We start from the raw sequence: 18161 nt of genomic DNA, 5'->3' as shown, positions 1-18161 counted from the left end.
AGGGTGTGAAATGTACTCTGTTGTTTTATTTTGCATTTCTTTGATTAATAAGCATCATTTCATTTTTACATTGGCTGATTGCTCTTTATGTAATAAAAGTATCCAGTAACCTCAAATTTCCATTGGACAGCAAGAGGCCTTCCTATTGTAAATGCTAATTTACATAAACCCGAACATACTGTGGGAGTTGAAAGAAAAGTTGCAAAAATGAGAAACTTTTATTTTATTTTTTATTTTTTTTTGAGACAGAGTCTCGCTTTGTCGCCCAGGCTGGAGTGCAGTGGCGGGATCTCGGCTCACTGCAAGGTCCGCCGCCCAGGTTCACGCCATTCTCCTGCCTCAGCCTCCTGAGTAGCTGGGACTACAGGCTCCCGCTACCACGCCCGGCTAATTTTTTGTATTTTTAGTAGAGACCTGGTTTCACGGTGGTAGCCAGGATGGCCTCGATCTCTTCATCTCATGACCCGCCCACCTGGGCCTCCCAAAGTGCTGGGATTACAGGCCTGAGCCACCGCGCCCCGCCCTTACAATGTCTTTTAACTGAGCACTAGGTTGAGGGACCTCTCAGTTTTGGAGTGGCAGGGGCACGTCCCCAACCAGCTTTCCATTCCATTCCTGTCTCCTCACACTAACCTTCGGAATCTTGGAAGCTACATCCTTTCTCCGTGTGAAAAGCGCAGGCACGAAAAAATAAAAAATAAAAAAGTAAGTGTAACTCCCCTCAGAGGGCCGGGCGCGGTGGCTCACCCTGTAATCCCAGCTCTTAGGGAGGCAGAGGTGAGAGGATAGCTTGAGACCAAGAGTTCAAGACCCGCCTGGGCAATATAGTCCGGGGGTGGGGGGTGGGGGGAGAGACACAAACAAAGTGAAAAGAGCAGGGGGGAGGCGGGGGACGACACACACACACACACACACAAAGTGAAAAGCACAGGAACAGAGTTGGGCAGACGGGAACATTAGCAAAGGTGACTCACCTGGCGGTAGGAAAAGAGTCCCGCGCACCCGGCCCGCGCGCACCGGCTCGCGCCGCACCCCTGGCGGGAGGAAGTCGCGCTCCTGCCGCGCCCGGCAGAGTAGCCGCCCGGGCTCGGGGTCGTGGCCATCCAGCACCTCCAGCTCCACCGCCAAAGGCGTCCGCACGTCGCGCTTCACCAGCCGCAGCAAGGGTTTCTCGGGCTCCAAAGCCCAGAGCAGCCCCATGGGCTCAAGCCCCGCGAAGCTGCCGCCCAGCGCGGGCGCGCGCTCCAGGTCCAGCTCGCCGCGGGCGTCTGCGCGGTAGCGCGCGTGGGCCTGGAAAAGCGCGCCCTTCTCGTCTTGCAGGGACGCGCGCAGCGTGACCGGCTGCTCCGGAGCTAGGCCGCGCACGGCGATTAGCACCGGCTCATCCCAGCAGCAGCGGCCGGCGGGCTCCAGGATCAGCGTCGCCGCCATCCGAGCAGGAACCCTAATGATCCGGCCAACCTGCTTCATCTGTGGAGACCTCAGCAACTGCGCCCAACTCTTCAGGCTCCATGGGCACAGCCGGGACACTCGAAGGACAGCAGGAGATGCGGCCATTTTGAATTTGACCTGGGAACAACTGAACGGGGGTAGGGAGAAAGAAGCTTGTTAGAGATCATCTAAGGCTACCGTCGCAGGCTAAGCGCCCACTAGGGCAGAGGAGTCTGCTAACCTGAGCTGGGAAGGCCGGAGTCCAGCCTATCAGCCCGACCAAATACAGACACACTTTAACTTGCTTAGTCTGCTGTGTTGAAACCTCCACTTTATGTTGGAAAGCAACTTCCTAGTTTTGCTTTTCAGAAGCTTGCTGGCCGGCGAAATGGGCAGTCTCGAGGCGCCAAACTCCTGATGGCGAAGAGGAATGCAGGACTGAAGTTGGTTTTGATCACTGTTGAATAATTCACACTCATTACTAATCATAGAGCTTTTCTGTCAAAATCTGCACCATGGTGTTTTGCTTGTGTGTTCTCTGTATATGCCTATCCTCCACATCAATCCCACACCGAAGGGTGCTGGCTTCTTCCTGTGTGACCTCTGAGCTTCATTCCTTACAGGTGTAAAAATAGTCAAATGAGGTAATAGTTATTTCTCGAACTCCTGACTTTGTGATCCGCCCGCCTCAGCCTCCCAAAGTGCTGGGATTTTCAGGCGTGAGCCACTGCGCTCGGCCAGTAGTTATTATCTTCTTACACTGGTTTCTCATTTTTGTTCCAATCAGTCAACTTTTTAAAAAAAAAAGAAAGAAGAAAAAAAAAAAAAACCAGGGTCGGCCGGGCGCGGTGGCTCACGCCTGTAATCCCAGCACTTTGGGAGGCCGAGGCAGGCGGATCACGGGGTCAGGAGATCGAGACCATCCTTGCTAACACGGTGAAACCCCATCTCTAATAAAAACACAAAAAAAATTAGCCGGGCGTGGTGGCGGGCGCCTGTAGTCCCAGCTACTCGGGAGGCTGAGGCAGGAGAATGGCGTGAACCCAGGAGGCGGGGCTTGCAGTGAGCCGAGGTCGCGCCACCGCACTCCAACCTGGGCGACAGAGAGAGACTCCGTCTCAAAAAAAAGACAGAGTCTCACTACTTTGCCAGCCTGGAGTACAGTGGCGGTTTACCATCACTGCACACTTACAAGCCCCAAACTCCTGGGCTCAAGCCATCTTCCTGCCTCAGCCTCTCAAATACCTCAGGGGACTACTGGCGCTCCCCATGCATCGGACTTTTTTCTACTTTTTCATAAGCTATTGGTTCCAACCAGAGGGTTGTTTGTTTTTTTTTCCATCAAACTTAGCTTTAGACCCCTCCCAAGCCCTTGTACCTGATTTTATAATTTCCTATCTTTGTAATTAGAGAAACCTATAAATGCATAAGCTTCACACCCACAAAACCTGTTTGCCTCTGCTTCTAATACAGCTGTCCTCAAGTTAAGCCTTTTATATCTCATTCCAAATGCTCATGTCCCATGTCATTAATCTTACAATTTCCTGTTTGTTCTAATTACCTTTGTATAGGTTCTGTGGCACACCAAGTATATTCGGTGCACAGAAGTCTCAGGAACTAAAGAAAGTAAATAATAGTGTGTCCGGAATTGGTTCCTTCCAGTGGGTTCTTGGTCTCGCTGACTTCAAGAATGAAGTTGCAAACCCTCGCAGTGAATGTTACAGTTCTTAAAGATGGTGTGTCCGGAGCTTGTTCCTTCCGATGTTCAGATGTGTCCCAGAGTTTCTTCCTTCTAGTGGGTTCGTGATCTCGCTGACTTCAGGAGTAAAGCCACAGGCCTTCACAGTGAGTGTTAAGAGCTCATAAAGGCGGGGCACTCCAGAGTTGTTTGTTCCTCCCAGTGGGTTCGTAGCCTCACTGGCTTCAGGAATGAAGCTGCACACCTTCGCGGTGTTACAGCTTTTAAACGCAGTACGAACCCAAGAGTGAGCAAGAGCAAGATTTACCGCGTAAGAGCAAAAGGACCTCACAGCAAAGAAGAAAACCCCCTCTGCTTGGCACTGCTAGCTGGGCAAACCAATGGTGGTGACAGGGCAAGCTTTTATTCCCTTATTTGGCCCTGTCCACATCCTGCTGATTGGCCCGTTTTCCAGAGCGCTGACTGGTCCGTTTTACAGAGTTCTTATTGGTCCATTTTACAGAGTGCTGATTGGTCCGTTTTTTACCAAGTGCTGATTGGTGTGTTTACAAACCTTTAGCTAGAGACAGTGCTGATTGGTGCGTTTACAATCCTTTAGCTAGACGGAGAAGTTCTCCAAGTCCTCCTAACCCAGAAGCCCGCCTTCTTCACCTGTCAATAGTAACTGTTAATACTTACAAGAACCCTATTAGTAAATTAAGGCCCAGATAATGTAACTAATTTTCTGAAGATAACACAGCTAGAAAGTGGAAATTGGCCGGTGCGGTGGCTCAAGCCTGTAATCCCAGCACTTTGGGAGGCCGAGACGGGCAGATCACGAGGTCGGGAGATCGAGACCATCCTGGCTAACACAGTGAAACCCCGTCTCTACTAAAACATACAAAAAACTAGCCAGGCGAGGTGGTGGGTGCCTGTAATCCCAGCTACTCGGGAAGCTGAGGCAGGAGAATGGCGTAAACCCGGGAGCGTTGCAGTGAGCTGAGATCTGGCCACTGCACTCCAGCCTGGGCGACAGAGCAAGACTCCGTCTCAGAAAAAAAAAAAAAAAAAGAAAGTGGAAATTGGGCAAGGTGGCTCCTGCCTACAATTCCAGTTTACTTGGAAGCTGAGGTGGCAGGATTGCTTAAGGCCAGGAGTTTGAGACCAACCTGGGCAACACAGCAAGACCCTGTCTCTAAAAAGCAAAAGGGGCCAGGCGGGGTGGCTCACGCCTGTAAACCCAGCACTTTGGGAGGCCGAGGCAGGCGGATCATGAGGTCAGGAGATCAACATAATTCTGGCTAACACGGTGAAACCCCATCTCTATTGAAAAAAAAGAAATACAAAAAATTAGCCGGGCGTGGTGGCAGGCACCTGTAGTCCCAGCTACTCGGGAGGGTGAGGCAGGAGAACGGCGTGAACCCAGGAGGCAGAGCTTGCAGTGAGCCAAGATCGCGCCAATGCACTCCAGCCTGGGCGACAGAGCGAGACTCCGTCTCAAAAAAAAAAAAAAAAGAAAGAAAGGATAAAGAAAAATGGAGAGGATTCATACCTTTGAAATCTGATTCTCAAGCCTGGGCTCTGAACAGCTATGCTTTGACTGTCTCTCACAGGATGTTGAAGAAGATTTGGAAAAGAAACTCATATATTGGTGGATGTATAAACTGGTATGACCTTTTCATGGCAATCTATGCAAAAATATATAAAAGATCCATTCTCTCTGACTCACAGTTCCACGTCTAGGAATTTCTTTTAAGTAAAGCTTCATGAATTGTGTAAATATTTGGCTACAAGGATGCTTATATCATTTTAATAGAGAAAAATGAGAAACAAGTTAGCAATATGAATTTGGTTTAACCGGTTTAATTGGATGTCGTAAAGGAAAGCAGCATAACCGTTTAAAGTTATATAGCAGAAGAATATATGATGAGCATTTTCCCATGAAACTGATGAAAAAAGGTTAGAGAACAGTATAAATATACTTTTTGCCAAGATATTAACATATTTTTAAAAAAGACTAGTCAAACACTACCCCAGTTGCTGGGTGCAGTGGTGCATGCCTGTAGTTCCAGCTGTTCGGAGGGAGGCCTAGGCAGGAGATTGCTTGAGCCCAGGAGGAGCCCAATACCAGCTTGGGCAACAGAGCAATACCTCATCTCTTAAAAAAAAAAAAAAAAAAAAAAAAACCAGAATAGATGAGACATGAAAATCAAAGAACACACACATCTAACTACTTCAAACTGTTGTTTCTTGAGCCTTGCAGTTTTATGCATAGTATTTGTTTGTTTGTTTAAGACGAGTGTCTCACTGTGTTATCCAGGCTGGAGTGCAGTGGTGCAATCATAGCTCACTACAGCCTCAACCTCCCAGGCTTAGGCAGTCTTCCCACCTCAGCTTCCCGAGTACCTGGGACCACAGGCATGCACCACCACACCTGGCTAATTTTTTAGACTGTTTGTACAGACCGGGTCTCCCTATGTTGCCTGGTCTCAAACTCCTGGCTTAAGCAATCCTCCCACCTTGGCCTCCCTGAGTATTGGGATTATAGGCGTGAGCCACCCGACACTCAGCCACCTTTCTTTTTTTAATTTTTTTTTTCTTCAAGACAGAGTCTTGCTCTGTCACCCAGGCTGGAGTGCAGTGGTCTGATCTCAGCTCACTGCAACCTCTGGCTCCCGGGTTCCAGCTATTCTCCTGCCTCATCCTCTTGAGTAGCTGGGATTATAGTCACGCACCATCATGGCCAGTGATTTTTGTATTTTTAGTAGAGTCAGGGTTTCACCATGGCGACGCATCACTTGAGGTTAGGAGTTCAAGAACAGCCTGGCCAAAGTGCTGAAACCCCGTCTCTACTAAAAGTACAAAACTTAGTGGGGTGTGGTGGTGTGACCTGTAATGGGAGGCTGAGACAGGAGAATTGCTTGAACCCAGGAGGCAGAGGTTGCAGTGAGCCGAGATCACACCACTGCACTCCAGCCTGGGCGACAAAGTGAGACTCTGTCTCAAAAAAAAAAAAAAAAAGACCAAAAAATCCATGAAACCACCATAAATAAGATGCAATTTCACAAAGCTCAGTTTACAAAGAAGGAAATTTAATAAATAGTTGAAGATACCCCTGACTGAACGCACAAGTTCTCTGAGTAGACTCATGGAATTCTAAAGAGTTGGTTGCTTGGAGACTGATAGAAACAGCTTTGGAACCTAAGAAACCAAGGAAGGCTTAAGATGCAGAACCTTGCTTCTCTCTGAGGACTGCCTTGTAGGAGGCCATTTGGAAAGTAATTTTGAAACACTGCTCCTTTGCCAGTATCTGAAAGGTGCTGGATGGCGTCCGCTGGAAGATGAGAGGCAACCTGAGGTAGCTGAAAAACCTTTGGATTAGGTGTGAAAAGAGTCAGTATTACTTCAGATACTAACCAGTATGGTGATCTTAATATTGTCTCTTCTCTCTGGGCCCTAGTTTTGGGATTTATAAAATCAGGACATTAGGCCTGGTGCAGTGGCTCATGCCTATATTCTCAGCATTTTGGGAGGCCAAGGTGGGAGGATCATTTGAGTCCAGGAGTTCAAGACCAGCCTGAGCAACATAGCGAGACTCTATCTCTACAAAAAAACAAAAAAAAAATTTAACCGAGAGTGGTGCTGTGTGCCTATAATCTCAGCTATGTGGGAGGATCGCTTGATCCCAGGAGGTCAAGGCTGCAGTGAGCCCTGATTGTGCCACTGTACTCCAGGACAGTAAGACCCTGTCTCAAAAAAACAAAACAAAACAAAAAAAAACAACAAAAAACAAGGCATTAGACCAGGTCATCTTTATAGCAGAGTTTCCAGAGCAATCTCTGGAGATAGCCGTATAGCTGTGTGAGTGCGTGGTGAGACATTAGAAAGTAGAGGGGAAAAATGAGGGGAACTTTTTGAGGGCAAAAAGGAATTAAGGGGGATTTGAAACAAGCCAGGTTAAGCAGCTATTCCCTAATCCCACTCTCTCCACTAACCAGGCTTCCTTCATATACCCCACTGACACCCTTTGGGCTGTGCTTTCTTTAAATGTAATGTGTATTAAACCTGAGAGCTTGTGAAAATGCAGATTTCTAGGTCTCACTTGCAGCGTACTGAATCAACATTCTGGGAGCAGGACACGAGCGTCTGATGCAAAAGGTTCTTTACCCATATCTATTCCAGGCGCAGTCCCAGCATTTTGGGAGGCTAAGGCAGGAAGATCGCTTGAGTCCAGGAGTTTGAAACCAGCCTGGACAACATAGTAAGATCCTGTCTCTACAAAAAAAAGTTTTAAAACATTAGGCAGGCATGGTGGTGGGCACCTGTTGTCCCAGCTACTGAGGACGCTGAGGCAGGAGGATTGCTTGACACTGGGAGGCAAGGCTACAGTGAACCATGATTGTGCCACCGCACTCCAGCTTGGGTGACAGAGTGAGGCCCTGTCTCAAAAATAAATAAATAAACAAAAAACTATATCTAACAAACACCACCCCAGAAGCTGACTGCACACTCCTGGACTCCACCTCAGAACTTCAGAATCAAAATCTGTTGGTAGAGATGAAACTATTTTTTTAAAAAAAGCTTTCAGAAGATACTGATACTAAGGCTTATTTCTTTTTAGTCTTTTCTTTCAAGGCAGTTTCCTCTATTTTAATAACAAGGGAGAATGCAAGATATTACTCCTTTTAGCATACATTACTCAACCTACTTTGACCACTTGTACGGGATAAAGGTATCAGACCAGAGGGTGAGGGTAAGGGACTGATGAGCAAACAGAAAAGTAGAAAGAAATTTGGAATCTCTGAGATACTACCCATTTGAGTTGAGTTCTGCATTCATAAAATATTAGAGGCAGGAGAGGAATTTAGTCCAACTCCTCCGTTTTCCAGTTTGGGGATCTAGGAAGTTCATCAGGTTTTAACTAGAGGCATGTGGCCTAACCCTTCCAACCCCATTCCTACCCTTCTAGCCCAAGTGCCTAGAAATGCAGATAATGCTGGTGGGTTGCTCATTCCAGGGCCTGGTCTGCAGTTATGCCAGGATTGACTTATTCTATTTTTTCTGCTGTCTGTGTACAAAAGGACCCAGGACCAGGCACTCTGCTTTTGGTTCTAGAGGGCTATTTATTGGGAGTGGGGTGCTGCCTCATAATGCTGGTCACGTAATGTGTAAGTTTAGATAATAAGGAGCCTCCAAACTCCATTAATAAGTCCTTTCTTCCTTCTCTAAGCACCCTCTCTTTTAATTGCTGAGTGCCCCATACCCCTAAATTCTTCCCAAAGCGCCCAGTGCATCTAACTGTGGGACCCAGAGACTTGCCTTCTAAGGACAACAGTCCATCCTCTAAACTAATAATAACAATTCCTCACACATATAATTTAGTTTGCAAAGAACTTTCATACGTGCTTCTAATTTTGAGCTTCATATCAATCAACAGTAAATTAGAACAGGTATCAGACTCAATTTTCAGATTGGCAAACTACAGATATTAAATTATTTGCCCGAGGTAACATGACTGGGAGGTGCAGAATTTGGCCTTACACCTGTCCCGTGACTCAAAGACAGACAAAGACAAGCCAGAACAAGCCTCTTTTGATCAGACCCTCGTAACATTTTGTTCTGTCCCCATTCCTTTTCAAAACAGACCTATCATGTGTTCCCTTCCTTCTTAATAAGCCATCATATCAGATGATATAATAACTATTCCTTAAGGTTTTTTTGTTTTGTTTTGTTTTGTTTTTTTGAGATGAAGTTTTGCTCTTGTCGCTCAGGCTAGAGTGCAGGGGTGCGGTCTTGGCTCACTGCAACCTCGGCCTCCCGGGTTCAAATGATTCTGCCTCATTTGAACATACTTCTGAGTAGCTGGGATTACAGGCGCCCGCCACCACACCCAGCTAATTTTTTGTATTTTTAGTAGAGATGGGTTTCGCCATGTTGGCCATGCTGGTCTTGAACTCCTGACCTCAGGTGATCTGCCCACCTCAGCCTCCCAAAGTGTTGGGTTTACAGGCATGAGCCACCACGCCCAGCCTCCTTAATAATTTATAATAATTGATAATGGTAATATTGTATTTTTTCTGGGATGTTTGCATTGTAACTAAAGATTCTTTGTGTCACAGGCTAAAGGGCATTTATCTGGGGACATCCTAAATCACTCCTTTTTTTTTTTGAGATGGAGTTTCGCACTTGTTACCCAGGCTGGAGTGCAGTGGCATGATCTCAGCTCACTACAACCTCTGCTTGTCAGGTTCAAGCAACTCTCCTGCCTCAGCCTCCCAAGTAGCTGGGATTACAGGCGTGTGCCACCATGCCTGGCTAATTTTGTATTTTTAGTAGAGATGGGGTTTCACCATGTTAATCAGGCTGGCTGGTCTCGAACTCCTGACCTTGGGTGATCCGCCCGCCTCAGCCTCCCAAAGTGCTGGGATTATAGGCCTGAGCCACCGCACCTAGCCAATCACTCCTTATAGGTAGTCATCTGGGGATTAAACCAGTCCTCATCCCACTTTTCAAGTGTTTAGGATCAAATTGCCCCCTGCCTTAGAAGCAAAATGTGGACACACTGATGTGTTAGGAATGTAAAATATTTTAGAAGAATATGCAAGGCAGGAGAATATTAATGTTGTTTTCATTTGACTATTCATATTCAACCAGTGAGGAACTCCTCTTAACAAGAATTATAAGACAGGTCTGGCGTTGACAAAATCTCTCACTTTTTTTTTTTTTAACTAAAAATATCCTTATTTCTCCTTCATGTTTGAAGGCTGTTTTTGCTGTACATAATATTCTAGATTGGAAGTTTTTTTCCTTCAGCACTTTGCCACCCCGGTCTCTCCTGGCCTGTAAAGTTTCTGCTGAGAAGTCTGCGACCGGCCATATTGGAGCTCCTTTGTGATGTTACTAACATGTCCTTCTTTTCTCTTGCTGCTTTTAGGATCCTTTTTTAGCCTTGACCTTTGAGAGTTTGATTATTATATGCCTTGAGGTAGTCTTATTAAGGCTGAGTTGGCTTGGTGTTTTATGACCTTCTTATACCTGAGTATTCATATCTTTCTCTAGTTTTAGAAAGTTCTCTGTTACTATTTCTTTAAATAAACTTTTTACATTGATCTCTCCCTCTACATTCTTTTAAAGACCTGTAACTTCAACTTGCCCTTCTGAGGCTATTTTCTAGTTCTTGTAGGCATGCTTTCTTTTTTATTCTTTTTTTCCTTTTACTCCTCGGACTGGGTATTTCCTTTTTTATTTTTTATTTATTTATTATTTTTTTTGAGACAGAGTTTCACTCTTGTCGCCCAGGTTGGAGTGCAGTGGCATGATCTCGGCTCACTGCAACCTCCCCCTCCTGGCTTCAAGCAGTTCTCCTGCCTCAGCCTCCTGGGTAGCTGGGACTGCAGGCGCCCGCCACCACGCCTGCCTAATTTTTTGTATTATTTAGTACAGATTGGGTTTCACCGTGTTAGCCAGGATGGTCTCCATCTCCTGACCTCGTGATCTGCCCGTCTCGGCCTCCCAAAGTGCTGGGATTACAGGCCTGAGCCACTGTACCCGGCTGGAACACACACAATTTTTCGAGCAGTGAAACTATTCTATATGATACTATAATGGTGGATACATGTCATTATACATTTGTCCAAAATTATAGATGTAGAACAATCACCAAGAGGGAACTCTAAAGCAAACTAGAGATTTGGGGTGATAATGATATGTCAGTGAAGGTTAATCAGTTGTAACAGGTGGACCATTCTGGTGGGGGATGTTCATAGTGGAGGTGAGGGAACTATGCATGTCTTGGGGGGCACAGGGAGTGTATGGGAAATCTCTGTACCTTCTGCTCAATTTTGCTATGAACCTGAAACTGCTTTAAAATATAAGACGTAAGAAAAAAATAAGTAAACCACCCAGATAGCTCAGTTGGTAGAGCATTGGACTTAATCTGAGGGTCCGGGGTTCATGTCCGTGTTCCTTAATCTTTTTTAAAACTTTTTTTTTTTTTTTTTTTTTTTTTTGAGACGGAGTCTCGCTCTGTCACCCAGGCTGGAGTGCAGTGGCCGGATCTCAGCTCACTGCAAGCTCCGCCTCCCGGGTTTACGCCATTCTCCTGCCTCAGCCTCCCCAGTAGCTGGGACTACAGGCGCCCGCCACTCGCCCGGCTAGTTTTTTGTATTTTTTAGTAGAGACGGGGTTTCACCATGTTCGCCAGGATGGTCTCGATCTCCTGACCTCGTGATCCGCCCGTCTCGGCCTCCCAAAGTGCTGGGATTACAGGCTTGAGCCACCGCGCCCGGCCTTTTTTAAAACTTTTTAATTAAATTAAACACAAAAAAGAAAAGGAAATTTATTGGATGGAAAATCAAGAGTAGGTGTGGCTTAACATTTGATTGATCCAATGGCTAAATGATGACACCAGGAACCTCTTCTTTCTGTCTTCTCTGCCATTAATAGCATCATAAGGTGGCTGTCAGCTAATTGTGGCCTCATCCTTTTTTGTATTGAGTAGGAGGGAAAAGATTCAGATTTCTAAGAAAGGTCTAAGTCACATATTTTCTCCTGTCGTGGAATGTTGAAATTGGCTTAAACCAAATGGAGATTGCCACCATTGCCCCTGGGATCAGGGTGGAGTTAGCATTCCCCGGAACCCACAGCTGCAGGGGGAGGGGCAATAAAATCAGCAATTCTCCTAAAAGAGAGAAGTGTAATATATGCTGAGCAGGTACCTGACAATATGAGTATGGCGGAGGAACTTCTCATGATGGTACTGATGGCTTTTTGAAATCCAGGGCAAGAAAAGACATTTTAAAATTTAGAGAAATAGGCCGGGCTCAGTGGCTCATGCCTGTAATCCCAGCACCTTGGGAAGCTGAAGCAGGTGGATCACTTGAGGCCAGGAGTTCGAGACCAACCTGGCCAATGTGGCAAAACCCCGTCTCTACTAAAAATGCAAAAAGTAGCCAGGTGTGGTGGCCCACGCCTGTAGTCCCAGCAATGTCCTGGGAGGCTAAGGCAAGAAGATTGCTTGAACCCAGGTGGCAGAGGTGGCAGTGAACCAAGATGGCGTCACTACACTCCAGCTAGGGTGACAGAGCAAGATTCTGTCTCCAAAAAAAAAATAAAAGTGGATGTTGCCAAAAGGGGAGGGGGGGAGCAAGAAGTCTGTGTCAAAATATATCCTATTTTTGATAAATCTCCAAACAAGTGTGCAAATACTCCTGTCAGTAGGCTCAATCAACAGTTTATCTTGACACCCTGAAGCTAATGCAGAGAAAAAATGCCCAAGAATAACTGGCAGCTGATCTATTTTTTTTTTTTTTTACACCAGGCAGAGAACCATCTAATTTTTCTATATTAGGGAGGAAATTGAGTAAACTCAATATGCTTGGTAATATCACCGTAAAACTAAGACAAAAATTGAAACAAATAATTGAACACTCATGGACTTCAGTATGGAACTAAAAAACAAAATGTTTTGCCAGGCATGGTGGCTCACACTTGTAATCCCAGCACTTTGGGAGACCCAGGTGGGAAGACTGCTTGAGGCCAGAAGTTTGAAACCAGCCTGGGCAACAGAGCAAGATTCCATCTCTAAAAAAAAAATTAGGCAGGTGTGGTAGTGCATACCTGCGATCTCAGCTATTCAGGGAGGCTGGGATGGGAAGATGGCTTGAGCCCAGAAGTTTGAGGCTGCAGATGAGCTATGATCACACCAATGCACTGCAGCTCTGGGCATCAGAGCAGGACTCTGTCCCTAAAACAATTTTTTTTTTTTTTTGAGACAGCGTCTCACTGTGTCGCCCAGGTTGGAGTGCAGTGGTGCAACTTGGGTCACTGCAACCTCCACCTCCTGTGTTGAAGCAATTCTTGTTTCTCAGCCTCTCAAGTAGCTGGGACTACAGGTGCATGCCACCACTCCCAGCTAATTTTTTGTATTTTTAGTACACCTGATCCACCTGCCTCGGCCTCCCAAAGTGCTGGGATTACAGGCATGAACCACTGAGCCTGACCTCTAAAAAAATTCTTTTTTTTTTTCTTTTTGAGATGGAGTTTCACTCCTGTTGCCCAGGCTGGAGTGCAATGGCGCGATCTCGGCTCACCGCAACCTCTGCCTCCGGGGTTCAAGTGATTCTCCTGCCTCAGCCTTCCTGAGTAGCTGGGATTACAGGCATGCGCCACACACATGCCCAGCTAATTTTGTATGTTTAGTAGAGACAGGGTTTCTCCATGTTGGTCAGGCTGGTCTCCAACTCCCGACCTCAGGTGATCCAACTGCCTCGGCCTCCCAAAGTGCTGGGATTACAGGTGTGAGCCACTGCGTCCAGCCTAAAAAAATTATTTTAAGTAAAAATAAAGAATAAATGTTTTCCGTGAGAAAAGAAGAAATCACACTGGTTTGGCAGTTTAAATGTTTTTTGTTTTTTTTTTTTCTTGAGATAGTCTGATTGTATCACCCAGGCTGGAGTGCAGTTGTGCCATCTCAGCTCACTGCAACCTCCGCCTCCCAGGTTCAAGCAATTCTCCTGTCTCAGCCTCCCAAGTAGCTAGGATTACAGACACCTGCCAGTACATCCGCCTAATTTTTGTATTTTTAGTAGAGGCAGGGTTTCACCACGTCAGCCAGGCTGGTTTCAAACTCCTGACCTCAAGTGATCCACCTCTCTCGGCCTCCCAAACATTATAATAAAAATAATCTTTTTACTATAGATAAAAATACTTTGGGCTGGGTGCGGTGGCTCACACCTATAATCCCAGTACTTTGGGACTCAGAGGCAGGCAGATTGCTTGAGGTCAGGAGTTTCAGACCAGCCTGGCCAACGTGGTGAAATCCCATCTCTACTAAAAATACAAAAATTAGCCAGGCGTGGTGGTGGGCACCTGTGATCCCAGCTGCCAAGACCGCCGCCTGCTCTGGGACTGGAGTAGACATCAGCCTCTGCAGGCTTGTCGAAGAAGGGAGAAAAAGAACAGCAAGAGCAATTGAACACATTGGTGAAGTATAAAATGAAATAGACAGACTTAATGAACAAGCCAGTGAGGAGATTTTGAAAGTAGAACAGAAATATAACAAACTCCACCAACCATTTTTCCAGAAGAGGTCAGAATTGATCGCCAAAATCCCAGATTTTTGGATGACAACATTTGTCAACCATCCACAAGTGTCTGCAGTGCTTGGGGAGGAAGACAAAGAGGCACTGCATTATTTGACCAGAGTTGAAGTGACAGAATTTGAAGATATTAAATCAGGTTACAGAATAGATTTTTATTTTGATGAAAATCTTTACTTTGAAAATAAAGTTCTCTCCAAAGAATTTCATCTGAATGAGAGTGGTGGTCCATCTTCAAAGTCCACCGAAATCAAATGGAAATCTGGAAAGGATTTGATGAAATGTTCAAGTCAAACACAGAATAAAGCCAGCAGGAAGAGGCAGCATGAGGAACCAGAGAGCTTCTTTACTTGGTTTACTGACCATTCTGATGCAGGTGCTGATGAGTTAGGAGAGGTCATCAAAGATGATATTTGGCCAAACCCATTACAGTACTACTTGGTTCCTGATATGGATGATGAAGAAGGAGAAGGAGAAGATGATGATGATGATGAAGAGGAGGAAGGATTAGAAGATATTGATGAGGAAGGGGATGAGGATGAAGGTGAAGAAGATGAAGATGATGATGAAGGGGAGGAAGGAGAGGAAGATGAAGGAGAAGATGACTAATAGAACACTGATGGATTCCAACCTTCCTTTTTTTAAATTTTCTCCAGTCCCTGGGAGCAAGTTGCAGTCTTTTTTTTTTTTTCCTCTTGTGCTCAGTCGCCCTGTTCTTGAGGTCTCTTTTCTGTACTCCATGGTTCCCAACTTATTTGGGGGGAAATACCTTGAGCAGAATACAATGGGAAAAGAGTCTCTACCTCTTTCTGTTCGAAGTTCATTTTTATCCCTTCCTGTCTGAACAAAAACTGTATGGAATCAACACCAACGAGCTCTGTGGGAAGAAAGAAAACCCTGCTCCCTTCGCTCTGCTGGAAGCTGGAGGGTGCTAGGCCCCTGTGTAGTAGTGCATAGAATTCTAGCTTGTTTCCTCCTTTCTCTGTATGTTGGGCTCAGAGAGTACACTGTGTCTCTATGTGAATGTGGACAGTTAGCATTTACCAACATGTATGTGTCTACTTTCTCTTGTTTAAAAGAGGAAAAAAGAAAACGTAAAAAAATGGGGTTATAGAAGGTCAGCAAAGGGTGGATTTGAGATGTTTGGGTGGGTTAAGTGGGCATTTTGACAATATGGCTTCTCCTTTGGCATGTTTAATTGTGATATTTGACAGACATCCTTGCAGTTTAAGATGATACTTTTAAAATAAATTCTCTCCGAATGATGACTTGAGCCCTGCCACTCAATGAGAGAATCAGCAGAACCTGTAGGATCTTATTTGAAATTGACATTCTCTATTGTAATTTTGTTCCTGTTTATTTTTGAAGTTTTTGTTTCACTGGAAAGATTATGCTCAGTTTTAAATGTTAAAAGTGTACAAATTGGCCGGGCGTGGTGGCTCAAGCCTGTAATCCCAGCACTTTAGGAGGCCGAGACGGGCGGATCACTAGGTCAGGAGATCGAGACCATCGTGGCTAACATGGTGAAACCCCGTCTCTACTAAAAAATACAAAAAACTAGCCGGGAGTGGTGGCGGGCGCATGCAGTTCCAGCTACTCGGGAGGCTGAGGCAGGAGAATGGCGTAAACCCGGGAGGCGGAGCTTGCAGTGAGCTGAGATCCGGCGCCTGCACTCCAGCCTGGGTGACAGAACCAGACTCCGTCTCAAAAAAAAAAAAAAAAAAAGTGTATAAGTTGCTTTGTTACAATAAAACTAAATATGTACACATAGGGGGAAAAAAAAAGTTGTTTGTCAGAGGCCGGTCATGGTGGCTCACACCTGTAATCCCAGCACTTTAGGAAGCTGAGGTGGGATCACTTGAGCCCAGGAGTTCAAGACTAGCCTGGGTAACATAGGGAGACCCCATATCAACAAAAAATACACACACACACACACACACACACACACACACACACATATTAGGTGGGCATGGTGGTACATCCGTGGTCCCAGTTCCTAGGGAGGCTGAGGTGAGAGGATTGCCTGAGCCCAGGAGTTCAAGGCTGCAGTAAACTGTGATTGTGCCACTCCACTCCAGCCTGGGCAACAGTGAGAGCCTGTTGAAAAACACAAAAACAAAAACAAAAAACCAGCCAGCACAGTGGCTCATGCCTGTAATTCCAGCACTTCGGGAAGCCAAGGCAGGGGATCATGAGGTCAGGAGATAGAGACCATCCTGGCTAACACGGTGAAACACTGTCTCTATTAAAATACAAAAAATTAGCCAGGCATGGTGGCGGGCGCCTGTAGTCCCAGCTACTCGGGAGGCTGAGGCAGGAGAATGGCATGAACCCAGGAGGCAGAAGTTGCAGTGACCTGAGATCGTGCCACTGCACTCCAGCCTGGGGAACCGAGGGGAGACTCCATTTAAAAAAAAAAAAAAAAGTTGTTTGTCAGGAATGATCATTAGTTTACAGATATAACATCATTTAGTGATTGGCTATATACTGTTTAACTCTAGGGTGTATGGCATTTCTTTCTTTTCTTGAGAGGGAATCTCACTCTGTCGCCCAGGCTGAAATGCAGTGGTGCGATCTCAGCTCACTGCAATTTCAGCCTCCCAGGTTCAAGCAATTCTCATGCCTCAGCCTCCCAAGTAGCTGGGACTACAGGCATGCACTACTACGCCCGGCTAATTTTTTTTTCTTTTTTTCTTCAAGATGGAGTCTTTCTCTGTCGCCCAGGCTGGAGTGCAGTGGTGCGGTGTTGGTATGGTCTTGGCTCACTGCAACCTCTGCCTTCCAGGTTCAAGCTATTCTCCTGCCTCAGCCTCCCAAGTGACTGGGATTACAGGTGCACACCACCACACCCTGCTAATTTTTGTTTGTTTGTTTGTTTGTTTTTTAGATGGAGTTTTGCTCTGTCGCCCAGGCTGGAGTGCAGTGGTGTGATCTCGGCTCACTGTAACCTCCACCTCTCGGGTTCAAGCCGTTCTACTGCCTCAGCCTCCCAAGTAGCTGGGACTACAGGCGAGGGCCACTACATCTGGCTAATTTTTGTATTTTTAGTAGAGACCAGGTTTCACCACATTGGCTAGGCTGTTCTCAAACTCCTGACCTCATGATCCACCTGCCTCAGCCTCCCAAAGTGCTGGGATTACAGGCGTGAGCCACCGCGCCTGACATTTTTTTTTTTCTTTTGTATTTTTAGTAGAGATGGGGTATTACCATGTTGGCCGGGCTGGTCTCAAACTCCTGACCTCATGATCCGAACTCCTGACCTTCAGCCTCCCAAAGTGCTGGGATTACAGGCGTGAGCCACCGCACCCAGCTTAGTTTTTGTATTTCTAGTAGAGATGGGGTTTCACCATATTGCCAAACTGGTCTCGAACTCCTGACCTTGTGATCTGCCCACCTCAGCCTCCCAAAGTGCAGGATTACAGGTGTGAGCCACCATGCCCGGCCTGGGTATATGGCATTTCATGCCTCTTTGGCATTGCTTAATCTAGAGCCCACATTGCAAGTGGTTTCAAGAGATAATTAGTTCAACTAGGAGTGAGATGTGACAGCTATCATATTTTAAGTGCTTCTCTGGGCCTCATAATTTAAAGGGGCTTGCATTTCTCAGATAAAACGGCTTTTTTTTTTTTTTTCCTTGCTCATGACTATAGTTAATAGTGTATTATATACTTGAAATTTCCTAAGACAGTAGATCTTAAGTATTGCTATGGTCTAAATGCTGGTGTCCCCTACCCAGCCAAAATTCAAATGTTAGAACCCATCAAAGGGCAAAATTGCAATTAGTTTAGTTCAAAATCTCAATTGAAAAAAAAAAATTCTTAATTGGCTTTATTGCGATTCTAAGATCAGGCAACACTTCATTCCATAAAACAGAGTAAGTTTCAGATGAGCTGAGCAGCAGTTGGCTTTTATAGACAGAGAAGAGCTGAAGACAGCAGAAGCAAATAACAGAG

At 45.9% G+C, this 18161-nt stretch overlaps 2 protein-coding genes across 2 annotated transcripts; one reads left to right on the top strand and one right to left on the bottom strand.

The window, feature by feature from the left end:
- Positions 1 to 974: 974 nt before the first annotated feature.
- On the bottom strand, positions 975 to 13731 carry LOC112617468 (acyl-coenzyme A thioesterase 2, mitochondrial-like; the record flags this gene model as incomplete). Its single annotated transcript, XM_025374236.1, has 3 exons — positions 13721 to 13731; positions 5430 to 5435; positions 975 to 1823 (listed from the first exon to the last, which is right to left on the bottom strand). A coding segment is annotated over exon 3 (583 nt), but the record flags the coding sequence as incomplete, so codon positions are not given.
- Positions 13732 to 14000: 269 nt separating this feature from the next.
- On the top strand, positions 14001 to 15286 carry LOC112617469 (protein SET-like). Its single transcript, XM_025374237.1, has one exon. The coding sequence runs from the start codon at positions 14233 to 14235 to the stop codon at positions 14815 to 14817; it is 585 nt and encodes a 194-aa protein (XP_025230022.1). The 5' UTR covers positions 14001 to 14232; the 3' UTR covers positions 14818 to 15286.
- The last annotated feature ends 2875 nt before the right edge of the window (positions 15287 to 18161 follow it).

The sequence above is a fragment of the Theropithecus gelada genome, unplaced genomic scaffold (genome assembly GCF_003255815.1).
Source record: "Theropithecus gelada isolate Dixy unplaced genomic scaffold, Tgel_1.0 HiC_scaffold_185, whole genome shotgun sequence".
Taxonomy (NCBI): Eukaryota; Metazoa; Chordata; class Mammalia; order Primates; family Cercopithecidae; genus Theropithecus; species Theropithecus gelada.
Note: the sequence above shows the minus strand (reverse complement) of the source record. Positions and strands in the feature narration are given on the sequence as shown.